General features: G+C 35.0%; 1 protein-coding gene across 2 annotated transcripts in view; it reads left to right on the plus strand.

Moving 5' to 3' along the window:
• Positions 1 to 22725, plus strand: part of Mindy2 (MINDY lysine 48 deubiquitinase 2) — an 82722-nt gene that overhangs the window by 10680 nt on the left and 49317 nt on the right. For both annotated transcript variants that reach the window (XM_026384859.2, XM_026384858.2), the window contains exons 2-3: positions 6379 to 6436; positions 18155 to 18219. In XM_026384859.2, coding sequence (XP_026240644.2) covers positions 6379 to 6436; positions 18155 to 18219 — 123 coding nt within the window. The remainder of the gene's footprint in view (positions 1 to 6378; positions 6437 to 18154; positions 18220 to 22725) is intronic.

Genomic DNA, 22725 nt, shown 5'->3' on the forward strand with positions numbered 1-22725 from the left:
TCAATACACATATACAAATGGATGATCAGATCAGGGTATCACCTTGGACATTTATAATTTCTTTGGAGAATATTTAAAACCTTCTCTACTAGCTATTTGATATATTTAATTACTTGGCAGACATAGTTTTCCTACTGTGCTATATAATATTAGAAGCTATTCCTCCTACCCAACCATATCTCTGCACCCTAAATTTTTTAATTAAAAATTATATATATACATATCTTTATGGGATATAATGACATGTTTCAATTCAAGTTTGTCATTCAGACACAATTCCAAAGTAGACACTATTTTTTTCGACAAACAAACTTATCTTCACTTGTCAAATTCCTTTTGTTGTTGTTACTAAGGATTGAAACCGGGGCACTTTATCACTGAGCTACATCTGCAGTCCTTTTTATATTTTGAGATAGGGTCTCACTAAATTATTGTGGCTGGCCCCAATCCTTTGACCTCAGCCTCCTGAATAGCTGGGAGCCATTGTACCCAGATCAAATTTTCTATTTTTGATGATTAAATGTGTCACCAGCTGGCTGGGCTGGCAACAAAAACAAAACACACACACACACAAACACAGAAATACCTTTTTCAGGAGTCAGGGATGGCTCGGAAACCTCAGGTGTCAGCTCCCATGCTGGAAGGCAAGGGGAGCAATGGGGACAAGAGGCAAGAGAGAGAGCATGCCTGAAATCCTCTATTTATTGGGAAAAGCCATTCATAGAATATTCTACCCAAATAAAGCAAGGGATTGGATTTCGAAGGGTGGAGTCTTGCTTGGTGATCTTGTGGTTAGTAGGTTGATTGACATCTTGGAAAGTTACACCCATCTCAGGTGCTGTGTGGGACCACAGGCAGAGCAAGAGGAAAGGCACACATATGTCCCATGTAACACCAGTCCAATCCCCTCATAAGCTCAAATGAGCATAGCTCATACACACAGCCCATGGATGGCTTGTGACATACATAAATGGATCCCAATTTTTAGTCTCATGAGTTGATTATTCCTTTTCCATCATCCTCCGTTTTTGTGTTTTTTTTTTTTCCCCCCTGATACAAGAGGTTGAAACCAGGGGTGCTACCACCGAGGTATATCACCAGCCCTGTTTATTTATTTATTTATTTTAAAAATATTTTTTTAGTTGTAGTTGGACACAATACCTTTATATTATTTATTTATTTTTATGTGGTGCTGAGGATCGAACCCAGGGCCTCACACTTGGTAAGTAAGCACTCTGCTGCTGAGCCACAACCCCAGTTCCCCTTTTTATTTTTTATAAAAAAGTTTACATTCTATTGGTCTCAAACTTCATCAATTTTTTTTTAGTCATAGATGGACACAATATCTTTTTAATTTATTTTTATGTGTTGCTGAGGATTGAACCCAGTGCGTCACACTTGCAAAGCAAGCGCTGTACCACTGAGCTACAACCCCAGCCCAACTTTGTCAATTTTTGATGTAAAATATGTCTCAAGCCAGCATGGTGACACACACTTATACTCCCAGTGACTGTAAGAGGTTGAGGTAGGAGGAGTGCAAGTTTGAGGCCACCCTAAAAAACTGATCGAGACCCTGTCTCAAATAAAATATACTGTTTGTTTGTTTTGGTACTAGGGATTGAATCCAGGAGACCTTAACCATTGAACCATATTCCTAGCTCTTTTTATTTTTTTTTTTATTTTGAAATAGGGTCTAAGTTTCTTAGGATCTTGCTTAGTTGCTATTTGAATTGCTATACTTTGAATTGCTATTCTTCTGCCTTGGCGTCCCCAATTGCTGGGATTATAGTTGTATACCACCATGCTTGGCTGTCAGTACATTTTTTTTTTTTTTTTAATGGACAGGTTATGTAGCTCAGTGGCAAAGTGCTTGTGTTGAATATGTGATACTCTTGGTTTAATCCCCAGTGCAAACAAATAAAACGTTTCAGTGGGTTTTTGTTGTTGTTGTTGTTGTTGTTGTTTTTGTTTTGTGTGTGGTGCTGGGGAGTGAAGCAAGCACTGTACCACTGAGCTGCACCCCCAACCTTCCTGATATTTTACCTAAAATTTCATTGAATGTTTTTCTGTTTTATTAATTGATATTCTAATTAGATATTTAATAATAATCTATTGCTGGTCACTTTTGCTATTTGGAAATTTCAAGACTAAATTCTTGCCATAAGTTATTTAAACTCCTTATTTCTTAGTTATTGCTGACTCCCATGCATTTGCCTCCCCACTCAGAATATGAAAATTGTAGGTATCAAAATCTTGGCATATAATTTTTAGGACATTATAAGATTCTGATCAAGATTTAATTAACAACAGAAGATTTTGTTGTTTATATTTATTTATTTATTTAATTTTATGTGGTGCTGAGGATTGAACCCAGGGCTTTAGGTGAGTTCTCTGACACGGAGCTACAGCACCAATCCCTCTTGTCTATTTTTTTGGCTTCATTTGAGTCTATCCTCAAATATACTTCACTCTTTAAGAATTACAGAATAATTGGGCTCATCAGTAAGGTTTTACCTTAGTGGAACATTTGGAGTTGCAGTAGCTATTTTCTTCTACTAATGGTTGATAAATTTTTATTCTGATATTAACAATTTCTCAGGAAATCTAATTAATGAAATCTTATTCATAGGACAGGACATTATCTATTTTCATATTACATTTAAACCTCACTTTATTTTGGCTTTATTAATTTGGATCTATGTGTGAATATATGCTGAGAGGATTTGTTCATATTTTAGGAAGAATATTTAAACTATGAGAATGGCTTCCAGATACCCTGTATAAGAGTACTTATTTACTTTTAAAAAATATGTTGTAGGTTACTATTAAAAGAGATCATACATCATTTATTTCACAGCAAACTTGAAGTTTAGAAATTTAGAAAGATTGCCACAACTGCTAATTCTTTTTTTTTAGCCAGCTATTTTATGACCTGTTTTTTTCTTGAATAAATTCTAGAGACAAGTATATTTTAGGTCATTGACAAAACCCTCTGCACTTGTTTTTGAGGTAGTGATGGAGGAAAGCAAAAAAGCAAGCTTTTAGGAAGATCTTCATTTGTGGTTAAAAATAATATTTGGGATTCGTTTGAGGTAGACATTTTTTCACTTTTATACTCTTCCATAGTTTTAATGAACATACAGTATTTTATTAGCTATGATTCAGGAAATAGATCTATCACTGAGTATGCTCATAAAGAAGTGAGTTAAAATATTTATTCATTTGGTTAGGCATGTTGGTGCACAACTATAATCCCAGCTATTTGGGAGGCTGAGGCAGGAGAATTGCAAGTTCAAGACTATCCTGAAAAATTTAGTGAGACTCAAAATTAGAAAAAAAAAAGTGGAGGAGGGGAGCAGGGGTATAACTCAGTGGTAGAGTGCTTATCTAGCATGAGTTCAATCCCCAGTCCACAATAAAATAAAATAAAATATTTTAAAATTGTGTATTTGTTGGTCTCACTTCTAAAATCAGTATACAGGTTGTTGTTTACCATTTCTCATGTTTGAAGCAAGATAGGGTAGCAGTTGCTATTTGGAAATTTGAAGACTAAATTCTCAAAACATCTGTTTGCAGATAACTAGGATTATAGAATATATTTCTAATATCCTTACCTTAATCACCCCACCTCCTGATGCTGGGGTTGAACTCAGAAGCCTCACACTTGCTAAGCATAGTCTCTACCTTTGAGCTAGATTCCCAGTTCCCTTGGTTTTGTATTTTGATAGCTTTATAGTGGGATGACTACATTACCCAAAGAGAATAGATAGGCCTTAATTTATTTAAGAAGCATTGTTAGGTGTACATGGAATTTTTTGATTGGTCTGAAACAGAAAGTTCCACTTTAGAATATAAATTTAGTTAATTTAAATATCAGATTTTTATTTTTTCCCTTGTAGTACTGGGAATTGAACTCAGGCCTGTGCACAACCAGACAGGTACTCTACTACTCAGCCATATCATTAGCCTTAAATATCAAATCTTAATTTTGAAACATCTTGATTAAGTATTATATTATGACAGTTAAAAATCTAAATATTTTGGACTTTCTGTGCCATGCAGTCTTAGAGAAAATAAATTCTGACATTGTAGTACAAAAGCAGTCAAAGAATACATAAATAAGAGTGACTATGTTTCAGAAAAATCTTTGTTTAGAAAAACAATAGGCTACAATTTGCCAATGAATTTCAGTTTTAAAATATGCTGTGTATGGGAGGTCTCTATTTTCTGCTCAAAATCTGCTAAAAAAATCTTAATTAAAAAAAATACATCAGTAAAAATAATTTAGGGGGTTGCAGTTGTGGCTCAGTGGTAAAGTATTTGCCTAGCATGCATGAGGCTCTAGGTTTGATCCTCAGTACCACATAAAAAAATAAAAATAAAGATATTGTATTCACCTAAAATTAAAAAATGAATATTTAAAAAAAATTAGAATGAAATAATGGTCAAAACCTTCATGAGGAGCCAGGGTTGTAGCTCAGTGGTAGAGTTCTTACCTAGCACGTGGGGGGAAATGGGTTTGATTCTCAGTACCACATATAAATAAGTAAAATAAAGATCCATTGACAACTAGAAAATATTTTTTCAAAACAACCTTCATGATATCTCTTTATTTCACTAAGTGGTAAATCCAGTAGATAACTAAATTATAAGTATCATCTGTCATATATATGCTCTCAGAGGATCTCATGACAGGTTCCCCCCCACCCCTTGGTATCAGAGATTGAACTCAGGGGCACTCAACCACTGAGCCACATCCCCACCCCTATTTTGTATTTTATTTAGAGACAGGGTCTCACTGAATTTAGCATTTCACCGTTGTTGAGGCTGGCTTTTAACTCACAGACCCCCTGCCTCAGCCTCCCAAGCCACTAGGATTACAGGCATGTGCCACCATATCTGGCCACCATTTGGTTTTATAGGGATCACTTATACAACTTATTTTACTCATTGATTAAAGCAAAAAAAATTTGTGACATGTCATTAATACATTTGATAACATAAATCTAGAACACCTCAGAGAATTGTTGGAGAAATTGTTGATGTAATTGATATCCTTGGATAAGTAGAAAATTCCTGAGGAATTTTGATTGCCTTGCTTTCATCTTCCTATCATTGATATAGTAATTATTTTGTTGGTGTTTCCCTCCTGTAGTATATATTTTCTCCTGTGAATATAACAGAATATGTTTGTGTCAGTTAAAATATTTACAATCATTGAGTGTAATATCCATGTACAGCATCTAACAACTTATTTGAAAAATTATTTTAGACAGGTGCTATTGAATTAGCTTGACTGCATTTTCTGGGGTTCAGCTTAACTATAATAAATGTATATCCTTTTAATCTTTTATTGTGAAACAATACAGAAAAGCACATCAGATTCCATGAATTATTATAGTTATTAATTAATTGATTAATGAGTTATTATAAAGAAAACATCAGTGGAACTACCATAACAAGTTAAGAAACAACATGGCCAGCACCCCAGAAGTCTCTCTTCCTTTCTCCAACTATATAACTCCTTCTTTTCCCCCAGGAATAACTATAAATCCTGATTTTTATAGTATCCATTTTCTTACTTTTCTTTATAATTTTGCCAGTTGTTGAACTTTACTTTTTAAAAGATTTTTAAAAATATTTTTAGTTGTAGAAGAACACAATACCTATATTTAATTAATTTATTTAAAAAGTTTTTTTAGATGTTGATGAACCTTTATTTTATTCATTAATTTATATATGGTGCTGAGAATCAAACCCAGCCCCTCACACATGCTAGGCAAGTACTCTAACTCTGAGCTACAACCCTAGCCAGTTTTTAAAATTTATTATATTATAGATAGATTCTTAAGTATATTACTAGTACTTTAATACTGTATTCATTTTAGCCATTAAAAAAATGTTCAAGGTAAGCCTAACAGGTTCTCACTATATTACTTAAGGTCTTGCTAAATTGTTGGGGCTGGCTTTGAGCTTCAGATCCTCTTGTCTCAGCCTCCCTAGTCACTGCATTTATCTTGAACTTCTTCAGTATTTCAGTAAAACAGTTCCACAGATGATCTCATACCTTTTCTTGCCCTTTAGATGAATTTTTCATGCAGGACTCTGTTGTAGGTACCGAATTAATAATAACTATGATGAATGGTGAAGTAGCACTTGGCTTTGAAAATAGATTTCTCAATGTCTTTTATATCACCTTGTAAATTGCATAGTGATAGGATTGACTTCATTATTTTTATAAATATTCTAATAAAAATGCATGTTAACATATATGTATAGTAGACACATGTGCACATAAATACTTTTGCTTCTGATTGCAATAAACACTTCAGTCATCCAAAGAATTGGATTTTATAGCACTAATACTTTCTTTTTCAGGTGAAACTTCCACCAATGATGGAAATCATAACTGCTGAACAACTGATGGAATATTTAGGTTAGTGTTGAAGAGTGGATGATTTTATATCTCTTCCAAAATAAAACTAAGTTTTCAAAGCTGATATGTTACACAGTCTCACCTTTACAAAGTACTATATTATACACTGTTTTAAAATTATATTTTTAATCTGTTAATTTTTTAACTAGTATGTTACTATTCTTAGATGTTATAGGCTTCTAACCAGCATTAAATTCTGCAAGGAGAATAGGTGATATCTAGAAAACAAGATGCATATAAAGTGTAATAAATTGCAGAATGGGAGATGACACAGAAACTCTGACATTGCATGTAGAAGGTATTAAAAAATATTGGATAGGTTTGGGTTAAAGATGAAGGAGGTAGACTGGAGATATAAGTCAGTGGTGGAACATTTACCAAGTATATTCAGGATCCTGAGCTCAATCCCCAGCACCACAAAAAAATTAAAAATAAAGGCAAAGGGGATGATTTAGGGTAGTGCTACTCAAAGTATGATTCATGATCTTGTGCCAGTTTATGAAGTATTAGTTCAGTCTCCAGTGAGATAGGAGCTAAATCACTATATAAAACATTTACATTAGTAAGTACACTTAATTCATCCAAAATGTTTTTTATAGCAGAATTTTCTTGATGAAGGAATCAATGTATTGAATTGCATTTTTTCACAAGCTTATTTCTAATAAAGTTTATAAACCAGTTGTATTGAGTTGAACTTGTTTAGAGAGTAGGAAGTTACACATCATACTGAGGTCTTTTAAAATTTTGGCAAATAATAATCTATATATGTATTTATACTATTGCCAAATAGGAAACCTTAAACCATATTTTTCCAGTTTTTTTTTAGTAATTAAAATTTTATTTTTAAAAATATTGTCAGCTGATAATTTGGCTCCACCATTCCAGATAATTAGCTGTTTTTTTGTTTTTTTGTTTTTTTTGGTAAGATATAGGCTTAGTAAAATAATTGGAATTGCAGTTTTGGAAGACCTTTTTCTTTATGTAACTCATATCATTTAATCCCTACTCACTGGCTAGGGACCTCATGTTTATAGATAGAATACCTACTTATTTGCAAATAGACTGGATTTTTTCCCTTTTATTTTTTATTTGGGGGCATGGTACTGCAAATTGAACCAGGGCACTTTGCCAATGAGCCACATCCCTAGCCATTTTTATTTTTTATTTTGAGACAGGGTCTCACTAAGTTGCTTAGGGTCTTGCTGATTTGCTGAGGCTAGCCTTGAACCTGTAATCTTCGTATATCAGCCTTCCAAGTTGTTGGGATTACAGGCATGCGTCACAGCACCAGCTAACCTAAGTTATTGATCCTTACACTTAATGATTTCTAAATTATATATCATGGGGAAGATTCAATATGCTTGGTGCTTTGAGGAATATCCAGTGTGACTGCCAAGGAATGTGCAAAGGGAAGCTAGTAGGAGATGAGATCGCACATGGAGTCAGATCACATAGGGTCTAGTAGCTGTTATAGAGGCTGACTTTTGCTGGAGTGAGTTGGGAAACCATTAGAGGATTTTGAACAGAAGACTGATATGATCTGACTTTGGATTTAATGAGAATTCTCTAGCTATTATGTTGAAAATAGACCTGGGGTAAGGACAGGAGCAGAGAGACCAATTAGGAAACTTACAACAAATGTGGTAGTAGCTTCAAACAAGGTAGAACTGGAGGTGGTAAGAAATGGTGAAATTCTGAACATATATAGCTGACAGAATTTCCTGATCAGTCAGATGTGGAATGAAAATGGAGTCAAGGGTTACCCTGTGGTTTTTGGCTTGAACAGTGAGAAGGATGGAGTTGTCATCAACTGAAATAGAAAAAAATGGAAGGAGAAAGTTTAGGGAGGAGAAATATCAGGATGCTTATATTTGGTTATAAGATGCTTATTGATATTCAAATTGGAGACATCAGGAAGGCAACTGGATATATAAATCCAGAATTAGAGAAGAATTCTAGATCATTGCTGTATAATATAACTTTTTGTGATGATAGAAATGTTCTGTATATATGCTTTCTAGTTTGTACCCAAAAGCCCACACATAGCCCTTGAACTCTTAAAAATGTATTTGATGTGCTGGGCACAGTGGCCCATGCCTATAATCCCAGCAACTCTGGTGGCTAAGGCAGGACAATAACAAGTCTGAGGCTAGCCTTGGCAACTTAGAGTAACTCTGTCTCAAAATACAAAATAGAAAGGTCTTGTGTACATAGCTTACTATGGTACACTCAGTGGTAGAACACTCTCATATTCAATATTCAGTACCACACATACACATACACACACAAATGTAGTTAATGTGACTGAGGAATGGATTTTTGGTTATTTGTTTTTTTATTTTTGCAGCTAGGTATCAAACCCAGGACATTGCTTGTGTCAGGCAGGTACTCTACCACTGAGTTATACCCTTAACCCCTGAATCTTTAATTTTAGGTAATTTAATTTGTATAGAAACATGGTGCTATTGGCTACTGTATTAGATAGTACAGGTCTAATCTGTAAATTATATATTTTAAGATAAGATATATAAATGGGAGATTGGGTGAGTTCCTAAAGGGAATGAATGTAGATAGAGAAGGGAAAAGATTAGTGGACTGAATCCGGGGCATGCCAGTGATTAGCCAAGAAAGAGAAAAATAGGAAATTGAGATTTCCTAAACTCCAAATGAAGAAGTGTTTCAAGGAAGAGTGAGAGATTAGGTAAATCTCAAATGCTGCTAATAGGTCAAGAGGGATGAATAATGTAAACTGACCACTGGTTTAGCCACAAGGATGTCACTGGTAGCTTTGTTAAGCATATGGAATGAAAACCTTACTGTAGAAAAGTGAAAAATTTAGACCTTCATACATAGACATAGAATATATAATAATACAGATAGTTTGAAAGGATATAGCAAAATCCCATAAACAGAGTCATATATACACAAGTACTGATAGCATAAAAGAATGAAATTGGTGCAAATAGGGCATTAATATTCAGAATATACCAAGAACTCAAAGAACTAAACAAACACTTCTCAAAAGAAGAAATACAAATGGTCAAAAAGTACATGAAAAAATGTTCAACATCTCTAGCAATTAGGGAAATGCAAATCAAAACTACATTGAAATTTCATCTCACTCCACACTAGAAAAACTAGGGATAGTAGGAACATACCTCAACATTGTAAGAACTCTATATGTTAATCCCAAGGCCAACATCATTCTAAATGGAGAAAAATTAAAAGCATTCTCTCTTAAAAACTGAAACAAGACAAGGATGCCCTCTTTCATCACTTCTATTTAACACAGAAACTCTAGCCAGAGCAATTAGGCAAAAGAAATAAATTAAAGGAAAACAAATAGGAAAAGAAGAGCTCAAGCTATCCCTATTTGCCAAAGACATGATTCTATATTTAGAAGACCCTAAAAACTCAACCAGAAAACTCCTAGAACTCATAAAAGAATTTAGCAAAGTAACAGGATATAAAATTAACAACCATAAATCAATTATGTTTCAATACACCAATGATGAATCAGCTGAAAGAGAAATTAGGGAATTTATCCCATTCACAATAGCCTCAAAAATAACAACAACGTGAGAATCAATCTAACAAAAGAGGTGAAAGACCTCTACAATGAAAACTATAGAGCAATAAAGAAATTGAAGAAGACCTTAGAAGATGGAAAAATCTGTGCTTATAGATAGGCAGAATTAATATTGCCAAAATGGCCATACTACCAAAAGTGCTATAAAGATTTAATATGCAATTCCTATTAAAATTTCAATGCCATTCTTCATAGAAATAGAAAAGGCAGCCAAGAAATTCATTTGGAAAAATAAGAGACCCAGAACAAAGCAATCCTTTGTGAGAAAAGTGAAGCAAGAGACATCACAATACCAGACCTTAAATTATACTACAGAGCTATGGTAATAAAAACAGCATGGTATTGGCACCAAAACAGACATGAAGACCAAAGGTACAGAATAGAAGACACATAAATACAGTTATCTCATATTAGAACAAGGCACCAAAAACATACATTGGAGAAAAGATATCCTCTTCAACAAATGGTGCTGAGAAAACTGGAAATCAATATGTAGCAGAATGAAATTTAACCTCTACTTCTCACCTGCACAAAACTCAAAAGTGGATCAAAGACCTAGGTATTAGACCAGAGACCCTGCACCTACTAGAAGAAAATGTAGGCCCAACTCTCAATTATGTTGGTTTAGAACTGAGTTTCCTCAACAAGACTCCTAAAGCGCAAGAAGTAAAATCAAGAATCAATAAATGGGATGGAATCAAACTGGAAATCTTGTTCACCACAAAAGAACAATTAAGAACACAAAGAGAGAGCCTACAGAATGGAAGAAAATCATTGCCACCTGTACCCCAGATAAAGTATTAATCTCCAGGATATATAAAGAAATCAAAAAACACAAAACAATCAAATAACCCAATCAATAAATGGGCAAAGGAACTGAACAGGCACTTCACAGAAGAAGAAATATATGAAAAAAAACGTTCAACATCTCTAGCAATTAGAGAAATGCAAATTAAAGCTACACTGAGATTCCATCTCACTCCAGAGTGGCATTTATCAAGAAATCAAATAACAATAAATATTGGGAGGATGTGGGGGAAAGAGTTCACTCATACATTGCTGGTGGGGCTGCAAATTGGTGCAATCACTACTATAGAAAGCATTATGGAGATTCCTCAAAAAAAAAATGGAACCACCATTTCACCCAGTTATCTCACTATGTATATACTCAAAGGACTTAAAATCAGCATACTACATTGACACAGCCACATCAATGTTTATGGCAGCACAATTCACAATAGCCAAATTATGGAACCAACCTAGATGCCCTTCAACAGATGAATGGATAAAGAAAATGTACACAATGGAATATTACTTAACCATAAAGAAGAATGAAATTATGGCATTTGCCAGTAAATGAATGGAACTGGAGAATATCATGCTAATGAAACAAGCCAATATACCCCCCAAATCAAAGGGTGAATGTTCTCTCTGATATGTGGATGCTAACCCACAATAAGGGGAGGGGGCTGGAGAATAGAAGAAGTTCATTGGATTAGACAAAGGGGAATGAAGGGAAGGGAGGGGCATGGAAATAGGAAAGATATTAGAATGAATTGGCCACAACTTTCCTTTGTTCATATATGAATACACAACTGTGAAACTTCGAATCTTGTACAGCCACAGGAATGGGATCCTAAATCATACTCCATGTATGTATAATATGTCAGAATACACTCTACTGTCATGTATATCTAAACAGAATAAATAAAATTTTTAAAAAATTCATTTTACCCCGGTCAGAATGGCAACTATCAAGAATACAAATAATATCAAATGTTGGTGAGGAGGTGGGGGAAAAGGTACACTCCTACATTGTTGGTGGGACTGCAAATTAGTGCAACTACTCGGAAAAGCAGTATGGGCATTACTCAGAAAACTAGAAATGGAGGGCTGGGGATATAGCTCAGTTGGTGGAATGCTTTCCTCGAATGCACAAGGCCCTTGGTTTAATCCTGAGCACCACAAAAAAAAAAAAAAAAAAAAATGGAATGGAATCATCACTTGACCGAGTTATCCCACTCCTTGGTTATACCCAAAGGTCTTAAAATCAGCATACTGCAGTGATGCAGCCACATAAGTGTTTATGGCAGTACAATTCACAGTAGCCAAGCTATGGAACCAATCTAGGTGCCCTTCAACAGATGAATGGATAAAGAAAATGTGATATATATACACCATGGAGTATTATTCAGCCATAAAGAAGAATGAAATTATGACATTTGCCAATAAATGGATAGAACTGGAGATTATCTTGCTAAGTGAAATAAGCCAGTCCCCCCAAAAAAAATCAAAGGTCAAATGTTTTCTCTCAATGTGGAAGCTAATCCAAAATAAAACAGGGGGAAGGGAGAATTTCAGGGACTTGAGTTGTGGCTCAGTGTTAGAGTGCTCGCCTAGCGCATGTGGGGTACTGGGTTCCATCCTCAGCACTACATAAAAATGAAATAAAGATACTGTGTCCACCTACAACTAAAAAGTATTTTTTTAAAAGGGAGAATTTCATCAAAATAAAGGAAAGATCAGTAAAGATGAAGGAGATTAAGGGGGAGGAAGAAGGGACAGGAAAAGGGAAGAACAGTGGAATGAATCTGATGAAATTCTGTACTTACATACATGAATATACCACAGTGGATCCCAACATCAAGCATACCCACAAGACACTAATTAAAAAAAAAAAAATAAATAAATAAATTGCAGAAAGTTCTATGGAGCAGAGGGAGCAAGGGGAAGGTGGAGGGGGGGGAGGGAGGAAGTGCTGGGGAAAACAGTTGTTGGGATAGTGGCATTCTCTGACTTTAAAAAATTTATCTTTTGCTGAGCACTGTGGCACACAGCAGTAATTGCAGGGGCTCAGGAGGCTGAGTCAGGAGGATTGCAAGTTCAAAGCCAGCCTCAGCAACTTATTGAGGCCCTAAGCAACTAAGCAAGACCCTGTCTCAAAATAAAAAAAAAAAAATTAAAAAGGGTTGGAGATGTGGTTCAGAGGTTAAGTGCCCCTATACTCAATCCCTAGTACCCCAAAATTTATCTTTTTAATTTTATCATTTGAATATAAATATGCTATAAAAGTGGTCAGTGTTAAAGCATTTTAATTTGCCTAGAATTGACGAGATCACGTCTTTTCCAAATGTTCATTTGGGATAAAATAATTGCTGCCAAACTCATTCTCCCATTTTTTTTTTTTTGCCTAATGTAACTGTCATGGTTTTGTTCCTTGGCTTCTGTTTTTCTGGAATACCCCATTAGTAGCAATGACTCCTTTCTTTGAAATTCCCTTTTCTATATATTAATACTTCACCATCTGATTTACTGCAAACTATCATTTTCTGCCCTCAAAGTTAGCCTCCATATCATCATACTCTTCCTAAAGCATTAATTTTATTCTTCACTCTATTTAAAGACAGAAAGAGCTAGGGATATGACTCAGTGCTAAAGACAAGAACTTGCTAGCATGTGTGAGGCCCTGGCTTTGATCCCCAGCAATGCAAGTAAAACAAACCAAAGCAAAAACATAAAGAGTCCCTATGATTTTTTTTTAAAGGAGCCACATTTATCAGCACATTATTTATGATTTCCTATAATCTCATTGATTTATTCATGCAACTGGATTTCCCACCACTTTGCAACATAAATCTTGTGGATTAGTTTTATAAGCTACTCATATGAGATGATCTTTCTTTCTTTTTTAAAAATATTTTTTAGTTGTAGTTGGACAAATACCTTTATTTTATTTTATTTTTTATGTGGTGCTGAGAATCAAACCCAGTGCCTCACACGTGCTAGGTGAGTGCTCTACCACTGAGCCACAACCCCAGCTCCTCCCAACCCCCTCCCCTGAAATGATCTTTCTTATTTGTGCTCCCCCCCCCCCCCATTGCTGGGGATTGAACAAGGGCCTTGCTCAGGCTATTCAAGTACTCTGCCACTGAGCTATATCTCGAGCCCTCTTATTTAGCTTTCTCTATCGTTCCTTTTCCCTCCAAACATGCTTTTTTCTTCTACTGCCTTTCCTAGTTCTCCCCATTTTGCTGAATTCAGTTTAGACTTCTCCCTTCACAGGATTTCTGAAGTTGACAGACTTGATCAATCTCTTTTCAAAGTCACTTGGTATTTAAGCATTTATTACATTTTATATTATACTTTGTCATTATCTTATTCTGTATATCTTATAAGTTTTTGCCTAACAAAATTATTATTTTTTAAACAGCAACATTTACATCCTAACATTTATTCTAACCCCTCACTAAACTTAGTAAACTTTCAAGAAATACTTTGTGATCAAAATAGTATTGTTGACCAAATATAGATAACAAAGTTTAGATCAGTTAGAGAAAATAGCACTCATTTTTTTTGGGGGGGGGTACTGGAATTGAACTCAGAGGTGCTTAACCACTGAGCCACATCCCCACCCCTTTTTATATTTTATTTAGAGACAGAGTCTTGCTAAGTTGCTTCGGGTCTCACTAAGTTGCTGAGGCTGGCTTTGACTTGCAGTCCTCCTGCTTCAGCCTCCTGAGCTGCTGGGATTACAGATGTGCAGGCAAAAAATAGCTCTCTTAAGAGACTTTTTATAGGGCTGGGGATGTGGCTCAAGAGGTAGCGCGCTCGCCTGGCATGCGTGCTGCCCGGGTTCGATCCTCAGCACCACATACCAACAAAGATGTTGTGTCCGCCAAGAACTAAAAAATAAATATTAAAAAAAAAATCTCTCTCTCTCTCTCTCTCTCTCTCACTCTCTCTCTCTCACTCTCTCTTTAAAAAAAAAAAGAGACTTTTTATATATCTACAATTGATACTTTCTGAAGATACTTCTTTAGAAACTCAAACTCAGTCTTTTTTTTTTTTTAAATGGTACTGGGAATTGAACTGAGGGGCACTCAACCACTGAGCCACATCCCCAGCCCAGTTTTGTGTTTTATTTAGAGACAGGGTCTCACTGAGTTACTTAGTGCCTCGATAAATTGCGGAGGCTGGCTTTGAACTTGTGATCCTCTTGCCTCTGCCTCCCAGCAGCTGGTATTATAGGCATGGGTCACCACGCCCAGTCTCAAACTCAGTCTTTTAAAAATATGATTTTAGGAGCTGGATATGTAACTCAGTGATAATGCATGTGTAGCATGCACAAGACTCTGTTTGATCCCTAGCACATGCATGTGTATATACATATACACAATAGTCTCTTAAAAATATATCTGGTTCTCTTATTATGTATTAGTTATATAATGCTATATAACATCACTCCAACATTTTAGTGACTTCAATCAGTAAACATGTATTTATCTCACAGAACCTTTAGATCAGGAATTTGGGTTAGGTTTAGCTAGGTCGCCCTAATTCAGGGTATAGCAGGGAGTTCCAGTCAAGGTGTTGACCAGGGCTGCAGGTTCAAATGAAGGTCCAGCTTAGGGGAATTGTCTTCTAATCATTTACACAGTTGTTGGCAGGATATAATTCCCTATGGGTTGTTGGACTGAGGTCCTTAGTTCTTTCCTGGCTATTGACTAAAAATGTCCCCAGGTCCTTGCCATAGGAGCAGCTCATGGCAGCTGTTCCTTCTCAGGTGAAAGAACAGAACTACAAAAGCCACAATATTTTATATTCTAATTTTTAATGGGACAACTCATTTCTTCTGCCATTTTTTAAAAATATATTTTTTAATTGTAGATGGACACAATACCTTCATTTTATTTTTTATGTGGTGCTGAGGATCAAATCCAGTGCCCCACACATGCTAGGCAAGCACTCTACCAGTGAGCTACAGCCCTAGCCCTCTTCTGTCATTTTATTTATTAGAATTGAGTTAGTAAATTCATTCTATGCTCAGGGAAAGAGGATTATACAAAGAAGTTGGGAAATATAACTCATCAGTAGAGTACTTGTATTACATGTGCAAGGCCTTGGGTTCTATTATCCCCAGCCTAGTGGGAAGAAAAAATAGTGGTAGAATATCAGGAGGATGGAGATCATTGAGGCCCATCTTAGCGGTTGTTTTCCTTAACTAGGCTCTTCTTTTATCTACTAGAAACTTTGGCCTCTGGAAAAAAAAGAGTTACTTATCTGAGTCTTTCCCAGTAATCATTCTCTTTGTACCTAAACTTTAGTCTATGGTAACATGTCCAGGGTTATTTCATGTTATTTTATATAATACTCTGAATCCTGGCCCTACTATTGTGATATTCAGGAGAACATGCAGTCTCTTATCAAAATAAACATTGAATCCAAACGAAATATAGGATTCAAGTATAATATTTTTGTTCCAGTTATTTGAATAAATAATATATAGCATATGCTCAAAACAAAGCATATTTTCAATTAAATCTTTTTCTTTTAAAGTTTTTTTAACCTTTATTTTATTTATGTGGTGCTGAGGATCGAACCCAATGCCTTACACATGCTAGACAAGAGCTCTACCACTGTGTTACAACCACAGCCCCTTCAATTAAATCTTCTGTCAAAACCTCAACATGGGGTGGTTGTGGTTCAGTGGTAGAGTGCATGCCTGGCACGTGTGAAGCACTAGGTTTGATCCTCAGCACCTTATAAAAATAAGTAAATAAGGTAAAAGTATTATTCATCTACAACTACAAAAAAAAATTTAAATAAAAAAATAAATTAAAAAAAAAAAACTCAACATGAAGTTGGGGATGTAGCTCTCAGTGGTAGAATATTTGCCTGACATTCATGAAAGCCCTGCATGGGGCTTTATTTCCAGCATTGCCAAAAAGCAATACACATAATGTGCTGTGTAAAGACTCAAAACATTTTTTGTAAATTGACTTACTTATACATGTCCATCAACCCAATTAATTTAATGCTTTTGGAGTCCTTCTACATATGCAGAATGAAATATTGTTGGTTAGAGTTTACTATTTTAAAGTTCTAATTGAAAGCACACAAATAATATATTAATGTTCATAGGAATTCTTTTGTGATCAGAGTTGGAAAGTTTAACACAATACTTGATGAAGTCTTTAAAAGTTTATTTTGAATTAGAAAAATAAAGGTTATATTAAAGCAATTTTATTAGCTTCTTAGCAGTTTGGGAGGTTGGGTTAGAACTAGTTTCATATCTCAATGTTTCTTTCAAAATAAATAAGGTAAATGAAAAATTTAAACATTAAAAAGAGACAAGTGCTGGGCAAGTGCTCGTGCCTATAATACCAGCAACTCAGGAAGCTGAGGCAGGAGGATCAAGTTCAAGGCCCAGCCTCATCAACTTAGTGAGATCATACCTCACATTTTTAAAAAGGGCTGGAGATATGACTTAGTAGTAAGGCGCTCCTGAGTTCAATTCCCCAGACAATCAAAAAATTTAAAAATAATATTTTTTGCTGTGTACCTGTAATCTCAGCAACCTGGGAGGCTGAAGCAGGAGGATCACAAATACAAGGCCTTAGCAGTTTAATGAGGCTGTAAGCAATTTAGTGAGAGCCTTTCAAAATAAACAATAAAACTGGTTGGAGATAATGCTCTGTGATAAATTTCCCCTGGGGTCAGTCTCCAATTCATGAGGATGTGTAGTGGGGTAAGGAGTGAGACCAAATTAAAATACATATTTTTAAATATCCATTTTTTTTAGAGTGAGAGAGGAGAGAGAGAGAGAGAGAGAGAGAGAGAATTTTTTAATATTTATTTTTTAGTTCTCGGCGGACACAACATCTTTGTTGGTATATGGTGCTGAGGATTGAACCCGGGCCGCACGCATGCCAGGCGAGCGTGCTACTGCTGAGCCACATCCCCAGCCCTAAATATCCATTTTTTAATGCAAAAAAATTTTGGTTTTTCTGAGTTTTGGATATTTAACACCCACTGTTAATGAAGTAATTAGAGGAATATTTGATTGATAGCAATAGAAGTTGTTACAATGTTTGGGAGTAGTAATATATAAAGAAACTCAAATGTATTATAAAATGGGAGATAAGAAAAATTTAATGGTATTTTTAAGTACATTGAAAAAAAAATCTGAGGATAGCAAACAGTTATTGCTTTTCTCTGGATAGAATTGAGGGGTCAACATTTATATCCTCTATTGATCCAGTGTTTAAAAATTTATAATTGAAAGCTTAATTTTATAAACAAAAAAATTAACATTTAAAAAAGGCAATTTCACAATTTTGTTTTTACAGGAGATTACATGCTTGATTCGAAGCCAAAAGAAATTTCAGAAATTCAACGTTTAAATTATGAACAGGTAATAAATGTGACTTTTATTATATTAAGATATTTAATTTTTATGTTATGAATATATTCATTGTTTTCTCTAGCAGTGACTTGCAGTCTTTTCTATAAAGGACTAAATAGTAAAAATTTTAGGTTTTTATAGTAAATATTTAATAGTAAAATTTTGCAGGCCAAATATGGTCAGTGTCTGTCGCATATTCTTTGTTTTCTTTTTTCCTTACCCTTTAAATATGTAAGAACCCTTAGTCCACAGTCGGATTTGGCCCATAGGCCATACTTAAGATTCCTGGTTTCTGTGAATACATATGCTATAGAGGATGACATGTCAATACTAGATGAGTGGGGAATAATAACCTGGTAATTTTTTGAAAAACTGACTTTCGCATGTATGTGTCATTCCCTTTGCTTATATTTATTTTTCAATTATGTTTTTCTTTTTCTGTTCTTTCTTTTTTTCTTTTCTTTTTTCAGTGCTGAGAATCAAAACCAGGGCCTCCCAGTATTCTAGGCAGGCACTGTACCACTTAACTATATCCAACACCTGAAGTTTTGTTTAGGAGAAAATTAAGCAAGTAATGTTTCTGGTATGTCATTAGGACACATTTTGCTGCTTTGTAGTTTCAATATGTAGAGATGCTTTAGGAAGAGTTACTAGGTTCAAAATCATTAGAGCTGGAAGAAAGCAAACAGATTTTGTTTTCTTCAGTATTCTTCTTTACTTGGAAAGAGAATGAGGAAAAAATTGCTTCATTTAGTGGGAGGAAGTCTCAACCAGGGAAGAAATAAACATTACTAGAACCTTCTTAATCACTTTTTAAAAAATATTTTTTGTTTTAGTTGTAGATGGATACAATACCTTTATTTTATTTGTTTATTTTTATGTGGGGCTGAGGATCAAACCCAGGGCCTCACATGTGCAGGGCAAGTGCTCCACCACTGAGCTACAACCCCAACCCTGCTTACTCACTTTTTTTGTTTGTTTGTTTGTTTATAGACCTTTATTTTATTTATTTATATGCTGTGCTGAGAATTGAACCCAGTGCCTCACTCATGCCAGGGAAGTGTGCTACCACTGAGCCACCCCTCCCCTGTTTACTCACTTTAAAAGTCTATTTTTAAATATACTTTCATTAGTTAAAAAGAAAGCAAAATCTATTTCAGTATTGCAAAATTTTTTGGATTTTAATGTTCAGATAATTTTGTCCTAATGGAATTGAAAAGTCAACATCTTGAATTTCATTGTTATCCAAGACAGGAAATCTATATCTAAAGCCAAAAAAATTTGTATGCCAAGTAATTTGAATTTTGTTAGGATAGAGCTGTGGAATTAGCTCATTGAAGCCCTAAGTTTAGTCCTCAGCACTGAAAAACCTTTTGGAATAATTTGTAGTTTAAAGCAATGATTTCCAAACATTTTTAGGAAAGAAACCATTTGTCAAGTGAAATCTTTTTTTTTTTTTTTTTTTTTAATACAGGGGTTGATCCCAGGGTGCTTTACCACTGAACTATATCCCCAGCCCTTTTTATATTTTTTAAATTTTTTAAGCTTTCTTTCTTTTATTAAATATTTATTTTTTTAGGTATAGTTGGACACAATGCCTTTTTTTTATTTACTTATTTTTATGTGGTGCTGAGGATCGAACCCAGGGCCTCTCACATGATAGGCAAGCGCTCTATTACTGAGCCAGAGCTTTCTTTTTTTAAAGAAATAACTTTATTTCATTTATTTATCTTTTCATGTGGTGCTGAGGAATTGAACCCAGTGCCTCCCATGTCGTAGGCAAGCGCTCTACCACTGAGCTACCACCCCATCCCCTTTTTATTTATGAATTTTCAGACAGGATCTTGCTAAGTTGCTTAGGGCCTAACTAAGTTTCTGAAGCTGGCCTTGAACTTGTGATCCTCCTTCCTCAATCTCCCAAGTTGCTGTGTGTGCAGTCCACCCAGCTCAAATGAAATATTATTTATATAAGCCCCTAATATATAAAACCAGTAAATGATACTTTATAAGATTATAAGGTTTGATTTATATAATTGATTTATCAAGTTTATATAATTTCTTATTGAAATCAGGCTTTTCAATTAATGACAGATTTAAAATTAGAAATTATGAATGATGATTGCAGTTTTCTGTCAGCCTCTGAATTCATTTTACATCTGTTTCACATTCTTGAAATGATTGACAGATGTTTTCAAATGATATTAGCATTTTGTTTAAGTTCATCTTGTAGTCAGTCTCAGGATACACTTTCATTACAATGATTTAGACTCTTAAAGAGTGGTTGGAAGTTTTGTCTCATAGTTGAGAGAAACAATATTTAACAACTGCTTGCATTTCCTAAACTATCAGGCCAAAAGTACTCTTCACTTAAAATAAGCACTAAAAGTATTTATGAGGTTATTATTACACTACCATTAGTTTTCAGAATAGTATGTACCAAGCTGATATGCTGAGTCTAAACTAGTGTTTAATGTTCTACAGGCATGAGGTAATAGTGTTCTTTTTTGTAATTTTATATGAGCAGACATGGTCAAACCTTAATTTTAGAAAAGCCAATGCAGAGCTGCCATCTTCCTAAGTTTTAACTTTTTACTAGAAGATGTAAATAAACAACATGTTTTTTCAGTTTAATTTAATGTTAAACACCATCATAGTACAAGAAAACATGATATGCATGTCAACAAATTTTTAAATCACTGCAAAGACATTTTTTTAATTTTTATTTTTTATTAGTTGCTTGAGACAATACAATGATCATGACATATCATACATTTGATTCAAATGGGGTGTGAATTCTCATTTTTCCACATGTACAGATTGCAGGATCATGTTGGTTATACAGCCACATATATACATACAGCAATACTATCCCCCCTCCCCTGCCCTTCCCTCCCATCACTTCTCTTTACCCAATCTACTGTGACACATTTCTCTCTCCCTCTCCCTCCCTCCCTCCCTCCCTCCCTCTCTCTCTCTCTCTCTCTCTCTCTCTCTCTCTCTCTCTCTCTCTCTTTTCCTTCCCCATCACACCATCATATATGTATATTGTATAACGATGAGGGTCTCCTTCCATCTTCTGTGCAATTCCCCTTCTCCCTCCCATTCCCTCCCACCTCTCTTCCCTGTTTAGTGGTAATCTTCTTCTCATGCTCTTCCTCCCTACTCTGTTTTGAGTCACCTCCCTTATATCAGAGAAGACATTCGGCATTTGTTTTTTAGGGATTGGCTAACTTCACTTAGCATAATCTGCTCTAATGCCATCCATTTCCCTGCAAATGCCATGATTTTGTTATTTTTTAGTGCTGAGTAATATTCCATTTTGTATAAATGCCACATTTTTTTTATCCATTCATCTATTGAAGGGCATCTAGGTTGGTTCCACAGTCTAGCTATTGTGAATTGTGCTGCCATGAACATTGATGTAGCTGTGTCCCTGTAGTGTGCTCTTTTTAAGTCTTTTGGGTATAGTCCAAGAAGGGGAATAGCTGGGTCAAATGGTGGTTCCATTCCCAGCTTTCCAAGGAATTTTCATACTGCCCTCCAAATTGGCTGCATCAATTTGCAGCCCCACCAGCAATGTATGAGTGTACCTTCCACCCCCCCCCCCCCAATCCTTGCCAGCACTTATTGTTGTTTAACTTCATAATGGCTGCCATTCTTATTGGAGTGAGATAGTATCTTAGAGTGGTTTTAATTTGCATTTCTCTGATTGCTAGCAATGGTGAGCATTTTTTCGTGTATTTGTTGATTGATTATATATCCTCCTCTGAGAAGTGTCTGTTCAGGTCCTTGGCCCATTTATCGATTGGGTTATTTGTTTTTTTGTTGTTTAACTTTTTGAGCTCTTTGTATATCCTAGAGATTAATGCTCTATCTGAAGTGTGAGGGGTAAAAATTTGTTCCCAGGATGTAGGCTCCCTATTTACCTCACTTATTATTTCTCTTGCTGAGAAAAAACTTTTTAGTTTGAATATGTCTCATTTGTTGATTCTTGATTTTAACTCTTATGCTATAGGTGTCCTATTAAGGAATTTGGAGCCCGACCCCACGAGATGGAGATTAGGGCCAATTTTTTCTTAAATTTAAAATATTTCCTCATTTTAGAAATACCTTGGGGAAGAGTTCTAAGAAACAGTTTAACCACTATCTTAAAGGATCCAGTAGTAATTTTTTTTATGATGTAAGCAATCATCTCTCAAATTTATATTTTATAACATTAATTATCATTGTGAAATTAGGAACCAGGTGACAAAAAATTTATCCCTCTTAATCCTTTGTTTATAAATTTATTTTGTATCAGTTTTATAAATCTCTATAAAGATAATAAAACTATCAAATAGTACTATCAAATACTATTCAGTTATTTTAATACTGTATAACCCATAATAAACATAGCAAGTATATGAAGATATAAGCATGAGCTCAGGAACCATGAGAAATTATACTATCCCCTACCAGGCATGGTGGCACCTGCCTTTAATTCCAGCTACTCAGGAAGCTGAGACAGGTGAGGAC

The sequence above is a fragment of the Urocitellus parryii genome, chromosome 6 (assembly GCF_045843805.1).
Source record: "Urocitellus parryii isolate mUroPar1 chromosome 6, mUroPar1.hap1, whole genome shotgun sequence".
Lineage (NCBI taxonomy): Eukaryota > Metazoa > Chordata > Mammalia > Rodentia > Sciuridae > Urocitellus > Urocitellus parryii.